At 31.0% G+C, this 21,622-nt stretch overlaps 2 protein-coding genes across 2 annotated transcripts; one reads left to right on the top strand and one right to left on the bottom strand.

Moving 5' to 3' along the window:
* The first annotated feature begins 10,281 nt into the window (after positions 1–10,281).
* Positions 10,282–11,349, top strand: LOC144551242 (uncharacterized). The gene is made up of 2 exons (XM_078299134.1): positions 10,282–10,869; positions 11,217–11,349. Exons 1-2 carry the CDS (start codon positions 10,360–10,362, stop codon positions 11,298–11,300), a joined length of 594 nt encoding a protein of 197 aa, XP_078155260.1. The 5' UTR covers positions 10,282–10,359; the 3' UTR covers positions 11,301–11,349.
* A 4,484-nt stretch (positions 11,350–15,833) lies between these two features.
* LOC144551241 (vesicle transport protein GOT1-like) lies at positions 15,834–18,134 on the bottom strand. The gene is made up of 7 exons (XM_078299133.1): positions 17,994–18,134; positions 17,607–17,688; positions 17,378–17,469; positions 17,202–17,282; positions 16,633–16,730; positions 16,450–16,531; positions 15,834–16,141 (listed from the first exon to the last, which is right to left on the bottom strand). Exons 2-7 carry the CDS (start codon positions 17,635–17,637, stop codon positions 16,097–16,099), a joined length of 429 nt encoding a protein of 142 aa, XP_078155259.1. The 5' UTR covers positions 17,638–17,688; positions 17,994–18,134; the 3' UTR covers positions 15,834–16,096.
* Between the last annotated feature and the right edge of the window lie 3,488 nt (positions 18,135–21,622).

The raw sequence follows: 21,622 nt of genomic DNA, 5'->3' as shown, positions 1-21,622 counted from the left end.
TAATTCTTTTAATGATAAATAATATTCGCAGTGTTATAAAATAAATATAAACAATCATAAGAAGAATAAACAAGATAGAGAGGAAAAGATGACAATATATTTATTCATACATTTCTCATGTGTGTACAATACAAGATTACAAAGTCTCTATTTATAGGCTACAAATTGTAAATGAAAAACCATCTAAATAAATGGAGAAATAAATTCCAATAGTAGTGGCCATCAATTTCAATAGTAGTGCATGAAGTAGTGGCGAATAAATTGAGGATTAATATTGGGAGTTACAAAATGAATGGACCATCCACTATTATATTCATAACACTCCCCCTTGGATGACCATTTCATAAGAATATGCCTCATTAAAACCTTACTAGGAAAAACCCTATGGAATAGAAACCCAGTGAAGGAAAAAGCATACAATATTCTTCTATATACGCAACTACAGCCTTACCAGGAAAACCCAGTGGGAAAAACCATGGTTAAGGAAAATATAGTGCATATTAACTCCCCCTCATGACAGCATCAATCAACATCTTTAAGTCAGCGAACTCCAATATTACAAACTAACTTTTCAAATATTGCAGTAGGGAGCGCCTTAGTGAATAAATTTGCTGAACATTAATAACATTATTCTTTTGGAGATCATGTGTGAAAAAGAATTTTGGTGAAATATGTTTTGTTCTATCTCCTTTAATGTATCATTTTTTTCATTGAGCAATACATACAATATTATATTCATATATGATCGTCGGGATCATTTCTCTAAAAGACAAGTTGCATGTCTGACAAATGTGTTGAATCACATATCTTAACCAAACACATACTCGGCTTGCTTTTGTGTATTGCTAAATTTTCTCATAGGTAGCGAAGTATATGTTTAATTATATGCCAATATCTTCGCGTGGGAGAAGAACTATATCTTGCTAATAAATATTCACTTAAGTGCTCATATTGCACTAAGGCATGATACTTCAGGACCAAATAGTTCTTCATCATTTTCTCAAGTTTTAAAAGGATCTTTATTCGCATCTAATAATCTTACAACCATTGGAGTGCTTAATGAATGTTATTTATCCATATAAAATTATTTCAGCACTCTTGCAATATAATTTTCTTGATGCATAAAAATATCGTTTTTAAATGTTCAATTTGCAATCCAATGCAAAATTTTGTTCTTCCAAGATCTTTCATCTCAAATTATTCCTTTAAATAATTTATTATTTTGGAAGCTCTTCAGGAGTTCCAATGATACTTAGATCATCAACATAAACTGCAATTATAATAAAATCATTTCTATATCTTTTCATGAAAATACATGGACATGTCGTATCATTCTTATATCTATGTTTCAATAAATATTCACTTAAACAATTATAGCATATGCGTCCATATTGCTTTAATCGATATAAAAATTTATTCAATTTAACTGAATAATATTCTCGAGAACCTAAATTACATGCTTCAGGCATCTTAAATCTTTCAGAGATTTTCATATAAATATCATTATCAAGCGAGCCATTTAAATAGGCTGTAACAATATCCATTAGGTGCAAATTAAGTCCTTCATGGACTGCCAGACTAATTATATATCAAAAAGTTGTTGCATCCACCACAGGTGAGTATATCTCAAAATTTCACCTTTCTCATTTTATTTTCTCATAAATATTCATTTATATCCTACTGGTTTTATACCTTGAGGTACAAGGACTACAGGTCCAAAAACTTTTCATTTTTCAAGAGAGTTTACCTCTACCTCAATTGCACCTTTCTATTTTGGCCAATCATTCCTTTGTCGACATTCTTTAATAGACTTCTAGTCATGATCCTCAATATTTATTATATTTAGCGCTATATTATATATAAAAAATATCATTGATATCAATTTTTATCTTGGTTCCATCTTCTTCCATTCATAATATAATTTATCGAGATCTCTTTATTTTCATAAATTTCATATACTCGAGTTTCTGCTGGAACTCCAATATTACTTATAATTTCACTCTCTTATGGAGTTTCATCTGAAATTATCATATCCTCGACTTGACCATTTTCATTCTTTGCTCTTTTTTTTCGAGGATTTTTTATATTTTTAATCTTTGGAACCGATTGCTTTTTCACGCTTCATGCGTGTTATAATTTGTCTGTCCAACAGGGAACCCCACTTTAATTGGAGCATTAGCAGCTGGTACATGTGATTTGGTCACTTTCTTTGAGTCTGTGAATGTGTCTGGCAATTGATTCACTAATCTTTACAAATGAATTATCTTTTAAACATTTAGTTCACATTCTTTAGCATGGGGATCAAATTAAAAAAATGATAATTCATACTAATATATTCTTTCCAGCTGATAGTTTTCTCTCCCTAAGGTTGAGAATATTTTATTCATCAAAATCACAATCGGCAAAATTAGCCATTAATAAATCTCCTATCAATTGTTCTAAATAATCTATTACATATGAAGATTCAAATTCAATATAAATTCCCAACTTTCTTTGATATCCCATTTTAGTGTGTTGTGGTGGAGCAATTAGAACATATACTGCACATTCAAAAATTATTATATGAGAAATATTGTATGTGACCAAAAATCAATTATAATGGGGAAGTTTTATAATAGCTAGTTGGCATGATGCGAATTAGTGGTGTTGCTTGTAAAATATCATGTATTCTTTTTATATATGAACATCTACAGGATGTTCAACATTAATTTTGACATTGTCTAGACGTATTTTCATAATTGGATAATCATAAAATTATGCTCTTTAATCAAATCAATTGAGCAAGTAATCTCGCAAACGCCAGGTTGCGATTTGATAATGTGACCATCTTGTTGATGCATCAATTAAAATCATAAAATATTCAAATGGTTCACATGGTGGATATAATGTTCAACAAATATCACATTATATACGTTCTAGAAATAAAATCAACACATCAAAAAATCATCAGATTAAAAAATCTTATGGTTCTTTGATGATTGTTCACATTAATTCTCTATTATTTTTCATATCTTTATTGATCCGAAATGACCCAATCGGTCATGCCAAACTATTAGCATATTCTTATATGTAAACTGCTGGTTTACAATAACATGTGCTTCAATTGTACTAATATATGAGCAGTACAAGTCGGAGGAAAACATATACAATTTGTTTTCATTAAGCATTGTTTTTTTTTTACATATATTCAACATTAGTTGTCTCAGCATAATATCCATTTCGGCGGGTATTCTTAATACAACATCAATATAAATTTGTATTCCTCCATATAACAACAATATTGCTCTTCCGGAGTCTTCAATCAATTTTTCATCATTCATGCACATTAATAGATTGTTCATATATACAAATATAGAAGCAAAAACATACATATTTATGCATTTCTCTTTTGGTAAGTCATACTTACGGTTACTGTAAATTATTGAGTACAAGCCTTATCTTATAATAAATAATAGTATAATGCAAAGACATTAATGATAATAAATTCTAAATTTAAACGATAGGAACATAAATGCAAAACTTTTTTTTTTAAATGCCGACCACACAAAATCTCACCGTACGCGTGTCAATCATGAAATATATCTACAAAATCTTATAGCCGATCTTATTTTATTGGAAGGATATACAAAGTCTTTTATTTATTGATGTTATATTGTTAAGTTATTTCTTTTTCAATATTTATAAAAGTCTTAAAAAATAGAAAGAAGAAATACAAACAGTAAATTAATACATTTTATTTCAATAAGAATATTTTTAAATAAGAACATAGTTATCCCTTTTCTTAAAAAAAATGAGATAAGCAACAAAATAAAAAATAAACAAAAATGAATGTCTTTAATATACAAATACAATACGAATTACAATATAATATCATATGTGGGAAGTTTAGACATTCATCTAATATATTAATTTCTACGTTAGAAAATCAACATCATCAAATGAGTAATATCATTTTTGTTAAATTGAGATCACATTCACAAAAAAAAATTGTCTCAATTTTTTTTTCTTTTTCCTTTTTTTTTTAATGATGCTTGCAATAGATGAACATGATGTTTTAACGTACTACAGGTACGTGACAAACGATAACATAAATATTCCTGTTTATTATTATTATTATTATTATTTCTCTTTCTCATTATTTTCTTCATTATCTTTCCACTTCTGGTGGAAATGTGTGTTTTTGGAATTATCACCATGATAATACCCTTGATTTTGTCCACGTGACGAATTTATCCAAAATCATTATATATTGCTACATTCACTTCAAGAAATGATGTAGAACCAATTGGAATATTTTGCTCAACAACTCGTTATATTGTTCATCCATAAAGAGATAATAAATCAACTCATAATATTTTTTGAATATTCTTCAAGAAGATTAAATTATTGAAAAAATAATAATATGAACATCATGTAAAATTTGCGCACCATATAAATTTTTCTGAAATTTTCTTCAGGAAAATTTCTTAAAATTTTCTTGACTAAATTATGTTTCTTAAAATCTTCTTCGGAAAGATTAAATTATTAAAAAAAGTTCACATCATATAAACCTTATTGAATTCTTCTTCAAGAAGATATATTGAAATATACATATATATTTTTTTCTGAAATCTTCTTCCGGAAAATAAATTATTGAAAAACAAAATTAATATGAACATGATATAAATTTGCAGAACATATACAATTTCTTAAAATCTTCTTCAAGAAGATTAAATAAAAATATGAACATCATATAAAACGTTTCGCATCATATAAAATTTCTCGAATTCTTCTTCAAGAAGAACTTAATATCTCTTGAAATCTTCTTCAGGAAGACCTTCTTAATATATTTTGAAATGTTTCTTCGAGAATATTAAATTATTGAGAGAAAAAAATAACAAAATGAACATCATACAAAAATTTTATATCATATAATTCTTCTTCAGAAATATTTTTTTAAAATCTTCTCAGATTAGTTTCCTATATCATATATATCTTCTTTAGGAAGATTTCTTTAAATCTTCTTCTGGAAGATTAAAAAAAAATTGCACTTCATATAAAATTATATGAACCATACTAAAAATCTTAAAAAAATGTACATAAATTGATAACTTACATTTAAAAATTACTTACTATAAGCATTATTTATTTAAATGGAATTGAAATAAAATATATCAAAGTTACCTCGAATCAGCTAGTAGAGCTTTCGTGCTGATAACGTGTTATAAAATAAATATAAACAATCATAAGAAGAATAAACAAGATAGAGAGGAAAAGATGACAATATATTTATTCATACATTTCTCATGTGTGTACAATACAAGATTACAAAGCCTCTATTTATAGGCTACAAATTGTAAATGAAAAACCATCTAAATAAATGGAGAAATAAATTCCAATAGTAGTGGCCATCAATTTCAATAGTAGTGCATGAAGTAGTGGTGAATAAATTGAGGATTAATATTGGGAGTTACAAAATGAATGGACCATCCACTATTATATTCATAACACGTAGGAAGTATGAACGAGAACGACGGTTTTTTTTGTTGACTGACTCGATTGATCCGTAATTAACGAATTATCAAATCTGAGATTACAGAATATTTCTATTTAGATCGGACCGTTCGATTACAATCCACGTGAATATTAAAAAAGTCCAATAAATTCTAATTTCGAATTTAAAAATAAATATTCTTTTATCTTAGAGCATCTACATCCCTGAACTATTAGAGTTTCTAATCTGACGTGGCAGTTTCTAATACAGTTTCAGAAATGTAGGAGAGTTTCTTATTTAGAAACTATGCAGGAAAGTTTCTTATTAAGAAACTGTTTATAAACTCTATATTGGCCAAATGATTGGCTCAAATTGTTTCTCCTTTTTTAATTTGTTGCTGACGTGGCTTAATAGAAACTCTAAAATGAATTTTAGGAATGTGAGAGTTAGAAACTTTAAATTTCTAAAAAGTAGTTAACAGTTATTTAAAAATCTTTTTGAATTTTAGGGATGTAGATGCTCTTAGTCTCTTAGAGAACGGGTGAAGATTTTCACAACAGTTTCTAATTCACATAAATAATAGAGTCAAAATCGTGTTATATATGATTTGTACACTGTAAAGGTAAAAAAACTGCTCTGATAAAATGTTTACCCTACAGGATATGGATATCACAAAGTATGAGATTCTAACATGTTTAGTGTGTTGTATTTTAATAAGAATCAAACTATTAAAGAGTTTGGCTAGTATAACATCAGTGTCATTTCAACTTATATAACACCAACTATAAAATCTATCAAATCGACTTTAAACGGTGAATTCAAACCGTTCAAACCGATCAACTTCATTAGTTGTGCGTTTACATGCAAATTTATAACTTTTCGAATTTATTTAGTATTAAGTCAAGTGGTCAAATGTATGAGTTTTTAAGTTAATTTTAATACATTATTTTTTCAATATTTTTACCGCTTGATTTGGTACTAAAATAACTCGAAAATATAAAAAAATTTATATGTAAACGCATCACTCATAATGTAAATCGGTTTGAATGATTTGAATTAGTCGTTCGAAGTCGATTTGATAGGTTTTAGAGTTGGTCTTATATAGGCTGAAATGACACTGATGTTATACTAGCCAAACTCACTATTAAATATTATCTATATTATTTTTTCCACGCGCAAATAAAAACAATATTATTTGTTTATTTTGTTTTTTTTCAATAAATCAATTAGTTAAAATATCAACATGTAAAATGTTATCCATGTCAATATATTTTTTTAAGTTCTTGATAACGATTAAACTAAAATTAAAATGCCCTAATATTTTACAAGTGTGTAGAAAAAAATATCATATATCATATCTAATAGCTTTATTTTAATATTAAGATTTTACATTTTAAGTTACTAAAATATTAAAATAATTACGAGACAAAAGAATAAAGACTTTGAACTCTCCTTTTCCATACAATTTTATGAATTTTGTTTAGCCAATTACTCCCTAGAGTATCATTTACTTAAGAACACCCTAGTTCTATTCTTAACAAAGAATAGTAACCTAATATAGGAAATTTTGACATCAATTAAAAACAAGTTACAAGAGAATAGAGGGAGTATGCTGATCATCTGGTAGAAATATACTAATTTTATAAATCAAATAAATAGGGATTTATTAATGAAGAAGCTTATTAACAATTCTTTAAGATATATTTGTTTGGGATTGTCTATCAAATAAATGGGGATTGTGTCATGATGTATTGTCTATCTAATACCAATTACTGTATTGTCGGTAGTTGATTCACATTTACCAACCTTTACTATTGTCAAAGTTTATATCAATATGATTCATAAACAGGACTAATTAGACTGATTAGCCGATTAATTAAAAATTATATATTTATTGTCATGAATAGTATGTGCGGTGAGCATTTTACGATCACACAAGTCTACTAGTGTTTGTCAAATTCAACTTCAAAAAAAGACTAATTAGACTGATTAATTAGTTGATTAATTAAAAATTATATATCTATTGTCATAAATAGTATATTATGCGGTGGGCATTTTACGACCACATGCGTCTAATCAGTGATATAGTTCTTAAAAATTACAAGTTAGCAGTAATTTAATTTTGATATTTTGTCAATTATTGTAGCGATACTTTTGTTTTAATATCAGAAGTATGTTTTGAATATAATAGGAGAACTAGGGTGTTATTAAGATCATCAAACATCTTTTGTGAATTTAACACTAAAAAATTATTAGTTTGATTTTAAATAATAAATTTAAATTGTTGAAACCTATCTATTTGACGAGTAATGTGTTTACACGCAAAACATTTATATTTTAGAATTAATTTAGCATAAAGTCAAGCGGTCAAAATTAAAAAAGTTTATAAATTAATTTTAATACATTCATTTTTTGAAATTCTTTTACCACTTAATTCTACACAAAATTAATTAGAATTTTATTTTTTGCATATAGACGCATCACTCGTAAGATAGATCAGTTTCAAAAATTTAGATACATAGTTTGAAGTCAATTCGATAGATTTTAGAGTTAAATTTGCAAAGAGACTTGATAAGCTTAAGAACACCCTCATTATACTTTATAACTAGCTCTAATATACTAAAAATATTCAAATTGTGTACGAAAACAACACTTGAGATAGAAACTTTCTAAAATCCAAATTATATTTACTTTCATATATTATTAAGAGTGAGTCTATGGTACTATGCATATCACGGGTTGTTACCGTGCTACGGCTCTATATTTAAGTTTTTAAATCCTAACGGTCGATCCGAACCGTTCATCTTGTTCTCCATATTAATATGTGTTTGGAGACCAAATTTTACATTTTTTGAAATTTTTTTAGATATTTAGAAAATCACTTGATCTGAAAATTCTGGACCATCCAAAAACAGTGATTTTTAATAAATCTAAAAAAATAGTAAAAAAATTTCAAAAAATGTAAAATTTGGTCTCCAAACACATATTAATATGGAGAACAAGATGAACGGTTCGGATCGACCATTAGGATTTGAAAACTCAAATATAGAGCCGTAGCACGGTGCCAAATCGTAATATGCATAGTACCATAGACTCACTCTATTATTAATATTCAATCTATAATGAAATTGTAACAAGTTAACAACTACTTTTTATTAAATTAGAAAAATATACTCTCCAACAAGTTATTAGTAATGTATAGAATTAACATAAAACATATAATTATCTATAAAATTTTGATCAGTTAGCCGCAACGATTAACAGCTAGTCGCATAACCAGTAATAGCTTAACGATGTCGATATATGCAGAAACGTGGAGGCTCCCACAAGCAGCCGTTGGGCTAATTTTTTGTGCTCATCTCTGGACGCAAACTCCTGCACAATTTTTAAGTACCAAATAGTTAAGTATTTGATTTCTTTATAATGGTATAATTGGTATTTAAATTTAATTATCATATTGAAAAACCAGGAATTTCACAATTTTACTAATTTGGACATCACAACTACAACCTCGAGGTACAGAATTAAAATGCATAATATGCGACAATAAATTTGAACTCTAAATTTTCATAATTATAAAGGAATTTAGTAAACTAAACTACTAAACTACAAGCACATATTTAGTATTTTATGAGAAAGACTGAATTATATTTTTTTTCAAAATTTAATAAATTAAAATTTCAATATATATAATAATTTTTTTAAAATTATGGAATAATTAGCTAAGCATTTTCTGGTTTGGTTGTAGATCCGCTCCTCGAGTGAACAGTAATGTTGTACTGTATATGTGATTGCTATGAATTACAAATAAGTTTATTGGATTTTTTTTTTTAGTTTAAGCTTCAATTTTGAAGCGTTTATATATATATATATAGAGTGATACTTCTATGCATACAAGGACCTATTTGTAAAATGAACATATTTTTATTTTCAAAGTTCAAACAGTCGATCCGAACCGTTCATCTTGTTCTCCATATTAATATGTGCTTGGAGACCAAATTTTACATTTTTCTGAAATTTTTTACTATTTATTAAGATGAGTACAAAAAATATCAAATTCAGACCATTGAATTTTGTACCCATCTTAATAAATAGTAAAAAAATTCAGAAAAATGTAAAATTTGGTCTCCAAGCACATATTAATATGGAGAACAAGTTGAACGGTTCGGATCGACTGTTTGAACTTTGAAAATAAAAATATGTTCATTTTACAAATAGGTCCTTGTATGCACAGAAGCATTTGCCATATATATATATATATTTTTTTTTTTTCAAATTATTAAATTTAGTAAAAATCTGATGAGCTGAGCCAGAGAAATATTTTAAAGAAAATCGACCCTGCAAAATTTCTTGAAAATAATCTGGTGACGATCGCTCCATCTGCAGTCCTCATAAATATTTGTCTCCATCCTCTTATGTAAAAATCAATTTGATTTTAGCCTCACAGAAGAAGAGAACATAGAAAAAACAAGTGGTTCTCAAATCATCTTGAGATTCTATGAAATTGTGCTCAGATGCCATCGTAAAACTTTATATTTTTGTACAAGTCACCATTAGAAATTATTAAGAATCTTTGGAGATTTCATAAACCATTTTACATACGTCAAGAGCACATGGTATAAACTATAAAGGTATTTCATTACTGTGCTGACCCAAAAAAATATAGACATTTGATTTAAAGTGAATATTAATGGGAAAAACAAATTCAACTTTGCATGGATCAATAAGCAAATTTCAACTTCGACTGTCTTAATATATTAATAAATATAAGTCCTAATTTGCAAAATTCTTAACAAGAAATAACCAACTCCTCTTCTAAGAACAGAACCGAAGAAAGAAATCAAGACAAAAAACACACACACACACCCACACAAACACACAAAACTATGGGGCATGCTTCAATGGACAAAATGCATAGTCCTCCCTTTCCTCTACCTCTTGTTCTCTTGACACCTGACTTCACCAACCCACATCTAATAAACAAGCACCAAAAGATCACTGCTGCTCGGGCTCTAAGCCGGGTTGACTCGTTCGATGCGTTTCAAAAAGACATGTTACCACAAAACCTCCATGAAAAATTAGAAAAAGAGGTTGTATTCTGCAACTGCAATGAAAAAGTGGAGAAGAAGGCCGATGATGACGAAGATATCATCGATGAACATTGCGATGATGATATGATTAATTTTCGTGCAGTCGGCGAGTCCGTGAGGAGGATTCTTGGTTTCGGCTATGAATTGATAAATTCAAAATTAGATGACCTCAAGAGTTCGGTTGGACGGAGAACGGTCTGGTCGGTGGGCGCGGCGGCGTTGTTTTTTGGCACAGTGATGTATGTCAGGAAAAGGGATAGGAGGGAGAGGCAACTGCTTATGCTTCTTTTAGAAGAAAAAGATCAGGTAATTAATTTTTTTGCAACTCAGCATTTGTTTATCATCGTTTTTTCAGGATTTATATTAAAAAAAATTGAAAATTTACCCATGGTACATATCTAGTTCAGCTACGTATTGTGGGTACAAAAAAAAGTATTCTCAATCAAAATAGAGAACGGAATAGAGAAAGGACTAATTTGTAAAAGATAAAAGTTTCACCATAAAGTTCAAACTCAATTTTACTTTTCTAATTTCAACAATACTAGCAGGACCTAGTATAATTTTTGGGCTTGTATTAGCAATAAAAGAGTAAAAAAAATGATATACTTTAGTTTACATCTGAAGCTAATCACTTTCATTTTTTGTTCATGCAGAGAATAGCTAACATGCTTCAACAAATCGCACTGATAAATGACATTAGAAACTTGAACAGCCCAATTCGTGCTATTAGGAAATAGTTGTATTTCTCTCGGTTTGATTCCGTTGCAATAATAAGAACTTTCTAGATAGCTGTCTCAAAACTTTAGCTTGAACTTTTGTACATATGTTTCTCGACTTCTCTGATTTTCTCTGATGCAAATTCCGCGGCCAATATATTTTTGTTTCCTATATTATTTTACTTTATTCCATTGAATTTCTAAGTTTCTAAACGAAAATATTCACGCTAGTCTTACTCTACAATTATCAAAGGATATATAATACTAATGCACATCAAACTCTTATATTACATTTTAAAAGCATTATTCAATTGAAAAGTAAAATTATAGATATGTTCTCAACTATTTAGATATGATGTTTGTTAAATTTAAGTCGATTAAAAAAACATTTAATCTTTTATCAAATATTTTAAAATTTTAAAGTTTTAATAACTTTATATTGAATGGTCAATTTGAATAGTATTTATTTTAAAATATATGTATTATAAGAGATAGGTGGCTAATAAAAGTTAGATGTACACTGCCAATATTATAAAAACATTTTATCTTAATTTTGTAATTAAAATATAACGCTCATGATAACGGATAATCACTAAAATGTGTAGGAACGATTGCACAAATACGAGTTGACAAAGGATACATCGTTTTATCAAAAACAATAGGATAAATCTTGAATTTTAATCTAAGACTAAGTTGTTCAAATTGATTTGCTCGTGATAAATCTTTATTTTTTGTTTGTTTTTGTTCTCTTTCCCGGAATTTTTTTTTTTTTTTTGAGAATCTGGCAGAAGCTGTCATATATATTCAAAGGAAAATCAGTTTACATTAAGAAAACAAGCTATCTTATTAAGTTGTATCTCATCTAACAGAGATATGCATAGCTTTACAGTGACATGCAACTCTGACAATGTTACAAGAGAACAGTAAGACTATAAGATCTAGAAAAAAAATAACCAAAAAAATAGAGGAGTAAATGTAAGCGAAATTTATCGCGCCTTAACAATTTTATATCCATAATCGCAACTCATGCAGCGCTATGAAAGCCAGTATCCTGGCTGGGTATCCCTGATTCCTGAAAATAATTCTATTTCTATTTTTCCAAATATTCCAAACAACACAAACGAAAGAAGCCATCTATACCTTCTTACCCATTCTTCCTTGAGACTTCACCATTCGCCATGATTCAAACCAAATCTGATGAACAGAACCTGCAATTTTCAGAATAGGTCTCTGTAGGATCGAGGCGCAGTGGTATCAGATTGACAATGTAAAAAGGCATAGGAAAATGAGGTGAACCAGAATTCAATGGGACAAGCAGTGCATGTCACACATTGAGGATCCACCAACATTCTTGGTTAGGATTGTGTCCTGTAACATTAGATACACAAACACTCTAACTGTAGGTGGGAATTTTGCTCTCCAAATGAACTGGAATGGCCATTTCTCCTTCCCTCCCATGCTGATAATTCTATAAATCGAATTTGCTGAGTAAAGGCCAGACCTGGTCCATTTCCATGTTATTTCATCATTTGCCTCCGTGAAAGTGAGCTGGCGGATTGTGGTGTCTTTCGAATCGAGTTGTTCCCTTCTTGATCATGCTTCGTGCAACGAGATTTGCAACTCCTGTACATCAAAAGTCATCTCTAAATTCTTTGGCAGCCCACCCCAAGCATTGGTCCAATATGATATAGTTTTGCCATGCCCTATCTGCCAACCAATGCTCCACACAAATAGCAATTTAATTCCTAGTAACTGGATAAAAAGAATACCATTATCTTAACCAGAATCTCAGTTTCATCTCTGTAGGGCCCTTTCTACGGATTTGTTCTAACACCATGGACCATAAGCTGTGTGGGTCATGGTAAACCTTCCACCACTACCTAAGAAGAAGTGAGACGTTTGTTACGTTGAGGTTTGATACTCTGAGTCCCCCATAAGCTCTTGTCCAATTTGTCAGTGAGAAACCTCTTGAATTATCATCTGTAAAACCCCAAAGTAATCTCTTCCTCATTCTATCTATTCTTTGGATGACCCATTGTGGCAAATGAAAACACATCATGTAGTACACCGGCATTGATGAGAGCACCGATTGAACGAGTTGGAGCCTTCCTCCTCTTGATAATAGTTTGCCCCTCCATGCTCCATCATCCCAACCTTCTTTCAATTCTTTCAATCAATGGAATGTAATGCTCTCTAGTTGGTTTTCTTATTGTTAATTTGTTAGAGGTAAGCCCAAATAGGTAATCGGAAAATCTGATTTGGACCATCTAATTATTGCCTAAACCCATGACAAATCTCAGCCAAATACGTTTAAGGGAATAAAAATGCTTTTGTAGAAATTGACTTTGAGTACCGATATGGAAGCAAATAGTCGTATTATTAGCTTGGGCGAGATCAAGGTGGTAATATTCGCGGAAGCAACGACAGCCGTGTCATCCGCGTATTGGAACGCTAGGATAGAGTCCTTTATCTTTGGGGAGATGCCTTGAGGCAATAACTTGATAATAACCATTATCATTTGTTGTAACACATGAGCGGCCAAGTTGAACAACAAAGGAGAAAGAGAATTATCTTGCCTTAAACCCCGCTTATGAGTGAAGTATTTGGATGCTCCTCCATTCACTAGTACTCGAGTAGAGGTTGAGGTCAATAATTCCTTAATCCATGCTATCCACCAAATCGGGAAGCCTCTTGCACTCATTAAGTTGAACAAGAATTTCCAATCAATTGAGTCAAATGCCTTCACAAAATCAATTTTCATAAAAATTGCCGATCTCTTGGAGGATAAGAAATGTTGCAAGATTTCTCTCGTGGGCACAAAATCCTCCGTAATTTGTCTTCCTTGAATAAAAGCGGTTTGGTTGTCCGAGATTAGACCCGGCATCTTGTATCTTAGTCGGTTTGAGAGTAATTTAGGCACCATATTAGTCATACTTGTGGGTCTAAAGTCATTGACGGAAGTTGGGGAGTCCTTCTTTAGGGATCATGATGATATTGATAACTTCATGTACTGATAACCTCCCGTGATAGAACCCAGGTACTATGTTCATTATCTCATCTCGTATTTTCGGCCAATAGGTTTGCCGTTTGCACGAACTCATTCGGGATTCCATTGAGACCCGATGCCTTATTTTTGGTAAGGCTTCTAACCACGGATTCAACCTCGGTTAAAGTAAAGGGGGTATCTAGGTCCATCAAAGATCGGGATGGCCTATACAAAGCCGAGAGATTGAAGTGTAAGATCTCTTTTCTGAAATTGCAAATAGATTTTCAGTAATAATTTCATTATCTCTTCTCAAAAAGGAAACATTACAATTTATATTCTTTCGCAAATGAATATTTAATGAATATACTCCAAAAATAATATACCTTTGAAAGTAAACCCAGGGAACATATATATTCCTAATTCAATAGAATATTCAAATATAAAATGGCGAAAAAAGAAATTGAACAAAATATAATAATAATGCATATAAATTTAGAGAAAATGAAACGTGTTTATAATACATACAATTACTAAATTTAAAGAACATAACTATGATGTAAAACTGAAAAAGCACTCAAGTAAGACATATAATCAAGTATTTAATTCAGTTTATAAAAAAAAAGCTTGTAATACTATTTTTTGTGTTTCAAAGTTGTCTGGCTACAGTGTTGATAAACAGTTGGTACAGCATGCTAAAAATATTTTTTGCAACCTTTTTATCTGATTTGATCTAATTGGAATCAGTCCTCACATATATATGAATTTTTATATTTATAGCATTTATTTGATCGTATTTGATAGTATATCTGAACAATTATTATACTAGAGTTAGTTCTCGTGTTTTGTGACGAGTTATTTAGAATTGATACATGTTTTTAAATATAAAGACAGCTGTTTTTCATTGACAAATATCATCAATTTATCAAGTTTATAATCATTTTAGTCAGCATCATACATTAAACAAATTACTGTATTTGGATATCAACATGCTCGAATTAGAAAGAATTAAAAATGTTCTCAACAACACATTACAGTATTGTCGAACGTTAATTAATTTTACTTGATAAATATTTTTTATTTAATAGTTTGTTCTTCTTCCAATCATTAGATCAACGTTCAGCCTATTAATATAAATTTCTTTCTGGAGTAAACATTGTTATTTGTGTACACCATATGATCAAAATCAGAAAGTTAATAAAATTCTCAGACCTAAAGAAGATGCACAAAAATGTCTATGGGCCGTGGCCCTGATTCGATTGACTCAACCAAACGTGCCAATCCAAAGAAACAGTAAAACTTCTTTAACTAGTTAAGCTATCATAACAATTTCTATTAGTCTTTCAAACAGGTTTTTCATTATTATTAGGATTCGGAAAATTAATGCACAATACAGGAAATCATCACCGTTTTTTCCTCTTTCTTTTGTAAAAATAGAAAGGGGAAAAAGAAAAGCTGGTACGATAGCAAATAGCAGTAACATGGTAAAATAAACTGGCTTCCTGTATTTACAAGGGAATGGACTATATGGAATTCACCCAAGCAGTTCAACTCATTCAACTTCACAAAAATTTAGTTCAAAAAAATAAAATTGATCAGTAAGAACTCTGAATTTCACAAATCTATACATGATTATAAAAGAACAATCTGACTAAGCAAAGGTATAACAGCGAGAGAAGGTCATACTAAATTTTTTTTCCATCAACTAACTATTTTTTGCATTCTCCAAACAACTAGGCATGAGACAAAGAATAGGCAAGAAGGCATCCTATATTACAGATTTTTTTGTGTAAAAGCTAAATCAAGCACAATAAAATTTTCTTGGCAGTTGGCATTACACTGGGACCCGTCCCCTTCTTCCTCTATAGCGAGTTACAAGCTGTACCACATGAGAAAACACACATCAGATTCAAACACGGATCGACACACAAGAAGTATTTAGCTAAAACACTTCAGCCTTCTGTTTTCTGCATTTAGTCACACAACCATGAAGCATTGTGCTTGAATTTGCTAGTATAAACATAACACAAGATAGACCAGCTTTCAAAGACTACTAGTAAAGGAATACACTACTCTAGTGTAACATAAATGCAACAAACCACTGCTGGAAGCCTGGAAGCATATAAATGTTATCTATTTTGTAACAGTATCATATAAAAGACAATAAACGGTAATGAAGTAACTCACTGATGTGACAAAAGGTTGCTGCATTATCCATCCAAGGACAGGAATCCTCTGAAGAAAAACAGCAAGTGTTGGCCAAAAACCACTGCAAGAATTTGTAAAGTTGAGTCAGTAATATTTTATCATTGAAAAAGAAATATTGACGCATATGCCCTTGCAATTGGAAGGCGAGAAAATGAAAAGAACCTGAAGAGAACAATAAAACCGTAAGCCTCCAAAATCATGCCAATCACTGGCCAGCCTATAAGGACCATGAGAAAACCAATCCCAAATGATATTGTACCCTGTCAATTCAAGAAATATTCAAGGAAAAGAACATTAAGCAAAGTAGTATCATATACTCGAATTGCAAACCATTCATTAAAATGATTTAAAAAAGATTAGCCCTTATTGACTGTTATATTAGCTGGTAGTCGGGTACATAATTAAATACAACAGCTACTTAGTATCTTCATCAAATTCCATGTAACCTTATTTTTATTTTTTTCCTGGCTCTTTTCCTATGCCTACTGATTCTATGAAGCTTAATTAAGGTACAATTGTGCATCAAAGGGCTTAATTCAGAACTTGAGTTCCGAATTAATGCAGAACTGATAATTTCCTTTATGCAAAATAAGGCTGAATTAATTCTCACCCTAAATTGGCCATTTGAGGGGAAAATTCCAGAACTCACCAGCTAAATATCAGTACTACTATTTGAAGTTGCAACATATGTTTTTCAATTGATGGTTGTATCAATAAAAAAATATATCGACCTTGTAATTCTTGGGCTTCATGAAGAACTGCATGGTCGATTTCAGACCAATTGTCATCATCAGTCCGGATATGAACAGAATCTGGCACCGGTAAAATAAGCTGTTTTCATTAGGTTCACAAAATAGAGTCTGATATAAGGTGCAAAACTAAAGCAGGTAAAATAAAAAATACATACATTTCCCATTGCCAAAAATCCCTTGTCGAAGAGGAATATGATTCCCAGAAAAGAGAAAAATACTCCAAATCCAGTCAAGCCCAGCCCAATTTCTGATCACAAAATATTATCATTGTGTTTAGTTAGAAAATTTTACAGAAAAATAATTAAGTCAGCACAGCACATTAAAGATTGAACTAATGTTACAGAAGTTACAATACAGCTAAGAAATTGAGTATAGAATAGTTACTCTTCATGTCATTCATCTCTAAGGAAACCATCGTGCCAAACTTGGGTCAAAATTAAGAAGCCCGTATGGAGAGAGCTTCAACCTGATCAAAGAAAAACACTTTATTACAAACTTTTCTAGTAATTGAACTGCAATCAGACTGATAAAGTAATAAACCCTCGCCTCCCCTCCCCAATCACTAGCCTAAAGTAACTGATGTGTCATGATGCCAAGTGGCGATGGAGTAATAGCGAGCCATTCGAAGGCGAATGGGGATATCAGTTCGCCGGACAAGGAAGAGAGGTTGGGAAGATCGGAGTTTCAATAGCATGGGTCGGGTTGGAGCGGGTCTCTGCCCGACCCATCCGCAGAGAAGGGAAAGAGGGGGGGGAGAGAGAAGAGACGAACCGTGCGGATCGTAGTCGTCGGATTGAGCTTGAATGCTTTGATTCAGATCTGCTTCCCTTCTAGACGGAGTTGAGCAAGAAAGAGAGCGTTTTTCTTTTCTGATTCTATTTTTTTTGTTTTGGTAAAACGCCCGTAGGCTTTCTGATTATTTTTGTGAATTAATCCCAATCGGTTGAGAGCTTGAGCCTATGCCTCGCCACGGAAGTGACACAGTTGTATCTCCTGAGGTACCGCAGGGATCGAATACTCCCAGACGAACGAAAAGTAGAATTCGAAGACTGTTTAGTATTTAGATTATAGGGATATGCTTTACGATTTGTGCAATATTAACGGACTAGTGTGATCTCATTCTTCTCTGTCAGGTATTGCACTGGATCTGAATTGGACATGACGGGTCTTCCTTTAGAGTGTAAAATCTTGCAAAGCGGGTCAAGAGGTGCATTGAGATAACTTGAATGGATCCGGTTGAGTAGACCAAGGAGACAGTTAAAGGGCAGAAAACGGATTTCTGTTCGTTTTAGTGCAGTGGACCAAGCATATCCCAGAATATTATATCGTTAGCCATTTTGCTTTGTTACGAAGCTTTGGTTAATGACGCGGCACCGCCTATCACCTGCCTGGAAGATGATCTCAGTGACTCGCGAACTGTTTCTCGGAGGCCACCAAACAATAATTCATATCACCTGAGATAACAGTATTTCTGTTTAAATGTGAATCGTCAGACCAGAATCTGTACTAATATTAAAAAGCTCTGTACATTTTACTTCGAATTGAATTGATCTAAAATTTTTTTTTTTTGAGAGAAACTGTAGATAAGATGAGTGGCGTAACTAGGTTTTTCATTAGAGGTAGGTAAAATTAATTATTATTATTTTATTTAAATTATTAAATAATTTTTATTGGAAGCGGAATTGGTAATTGACCATGAATTAAAATCGAGAAAATTGGTATAAATCAACCGAATTAGATCGAAAACTCGATTTTTTTGAAAAATTATTAAGATAAAAAATTTAATCTGAAATATTGAAGTATTAAATTTCACTTTGAAGCATAGTTCACAAGACTCTTCTATTAAAATTCAGTCCATTTTGAATAGTTAAACCTAATAAAAATAATTTAATGCATTACATTAAATTTCAGTATATTACTTTATAAAACATTTTGGTCTATTCCTTTCAAAAAAAGAAAAAACATGTTTAATGTGGTTCCACTATCATACCATTCTTAATCATCTTCCTCTTGTCAGTATATTTCAAAATAGATTGATGAAAGACTACCAAATTTATAACGACAACTCGGCCAATTTCACTAATCGAGAGCTTTGACTCAGTTAGGAGTAGGTAAAACTCAAATCTAAGGATAGGCAAAACTCAAATTCAGAAATAGACAAAATCCAAATCCAAACCAATTATATACAAATTTGGTACCGTATTTCAAAATTCAGGGGTAGGCGACTGCCTACCCTTGAATTAAGCTGGCTCCGTCAGTAGGATTGATCTGAATCATGATGGAACGTTCCGGATCTAAGCAGAAATATTTTGTTAGGTATGATTCTGCAACCAAGCTCCAAATGTGAATCACACCGCTTAATTTTTTTTTTCCCCACTCGGTGAATTATATTATATATCTCGAGTGGCGGATTTAGAGAGACAAAATACAATGCAAAAATTTAAATGTACATTTTCTCTCTCTTAGATATCTAAATTTAGACAAATTTATGATTTCATATATTTTTCTCTAAATTTTATATAGTAAATGATACAGTTACAATAAATATTTGAATTTAAGTGGAAGCATTAGGCTGAGTTTACCTCAAGATTAAATATGTCCCTGTTTACCCATATGGACCTATCTGATAGTGTTATTGATATTTTTTTTTACACACAATTTTGTTGATTTTTTTGGGGTAGATATTTGGTTGAATGGTGTACATTTAACTGACTTTTAAATAAAAAGACAATTAAGTATTTTGATTAAGACAATTTAAAATTTTAAATAATTTAGAAAGTACATCTGGCACAGTTAGTTAAGACATTGTGTCCCATCTAATAGGTCGTATGTTCTAAGTTTTTAATAATTAACAAAAATTAGATTATGACAACTAACTCGTGGATCATTGGATAATAATAAGCGGGCTATCGCCTATCGGTCCCTTGCGCTGTTGAAAGAAGGTCCGCTGAAGTTCAATTTTTTATTTCGAACTGGGAAACAAAAAGAACTTTTATTGAATCCAATAGCTTTTAACCAAAAATAAAACCATTGGAGACAGTTTGATTCGCGCCATAGATCATTCTAGAAAATAGAAGGATTTTAGAAAATGTAATATCAAAAAATGTCATGACCATATTTGGTTCGCACATAGCTATTACTTTAACATCTCAAAAAATATGTAATTACCATATTTGGTTTGCGCATAACTATTACAATGGCTATCAAGACATATCTTCGCTATTTTTTTAATTATTAACTAAATAATGTTATGTTACTAAACTTTTTATGTATTATCTAAAGATAAATTATAAATCAGAAATTAAATTAATGTAAAAAAAAATCACAAAGAATCACTTATTACCGTATCTATCCCCTTGCTCAGTTTGTCAAACATAGTAATCACTTTTCAGAAAATTACAATGCAAGAGAATCACTTATTATCGTATCTATCCCCTTCTTCAGTTTGTCAAACATAGTAATCACTTTTCAAGAAATTACAATGCAAGAGAATTACCGTTTAAAATCACTTTTCAGGAAATTACAATGCAAGAGAATTACCTTTTAAAAGCATGAATCAAACGCCTCCTTGGAGTCGTCTCCGGCTGGAATCATAAATCGCCGGTTTGCGACCATCAGTAAACTGTGTTTTAGGCCGGTTTGCGACCTCTCCTTTGCCAGTAGTATGAATTTATTTTATATAGATACTTCTAAACAACTATAGACATTCCAATTCATCTAATATGGCCCGGTTTACTGTAAATCCATTTACCATATAAAAGTACCTTATTAAGATGCTTGATTCTAACCTCTCCAGTACTATGAACTTATTCTGAAAATGTTCGATCTAAACAAAGAGCTCAGATCTGGAAATAAATTTGCTGCGATTCCAAAGAATTGCAGGAACCCCGCAATTCTAATCTCAACCGTTTATATATTTTGAGATTTGTGCATAAAAACTATCTCCTTTTGAGATTCCTACATTCTAATAAATGAATGGTTGGAATTAAAATTGCAGGACCCTGCGATTGATCAGATTTGCTTCCCTCAGATCTGGTTTGGAGCATCACTGGATTATGTACTCAGAGATGAGGTTGGCCCATTTCAGTTCGGTATGGCTTCCTTTTTTTTTGACACTTTTTTCTAAAACAGTCATAGCAACAATATCTTTTTAGAGAACAAAATTACATCTAAAGATGAAAACAAATACAAAAACAGAAACTTCCAAGGAAAAAAAAAACAGTAAAAAAAGGGGAATGAAATTTGTTAAACTCTTTCCCTTGCCAGTTCAGATTACTTGGATGTTGTTGCTCCTGCATGGCTTATTTTCGCTATACTACCACTCAAGTTTTTTTTTTTCATAGTTATACCCTGTACATTCCCCCGAGAGCTCTAGTATACAACAGAGAATAATATGAAAA

Source organism: Carex rostrata, chromosome 3 (genome assembly GCF_964058835.1).
Source record: "Carex rostrata chromosome 3, lpCarRost1.2, whole genome shotgun sequence".
Classification (NCBI taxonomy): Eukaryota; Viridiplantae; Streptophyta; class Magnoliopsida; order Poales; family Cyperaceae; genus Carex; species Carex rostrata.
This window is presented reverse-complemented; position numbering and strand designations above follow the sequence as displayed.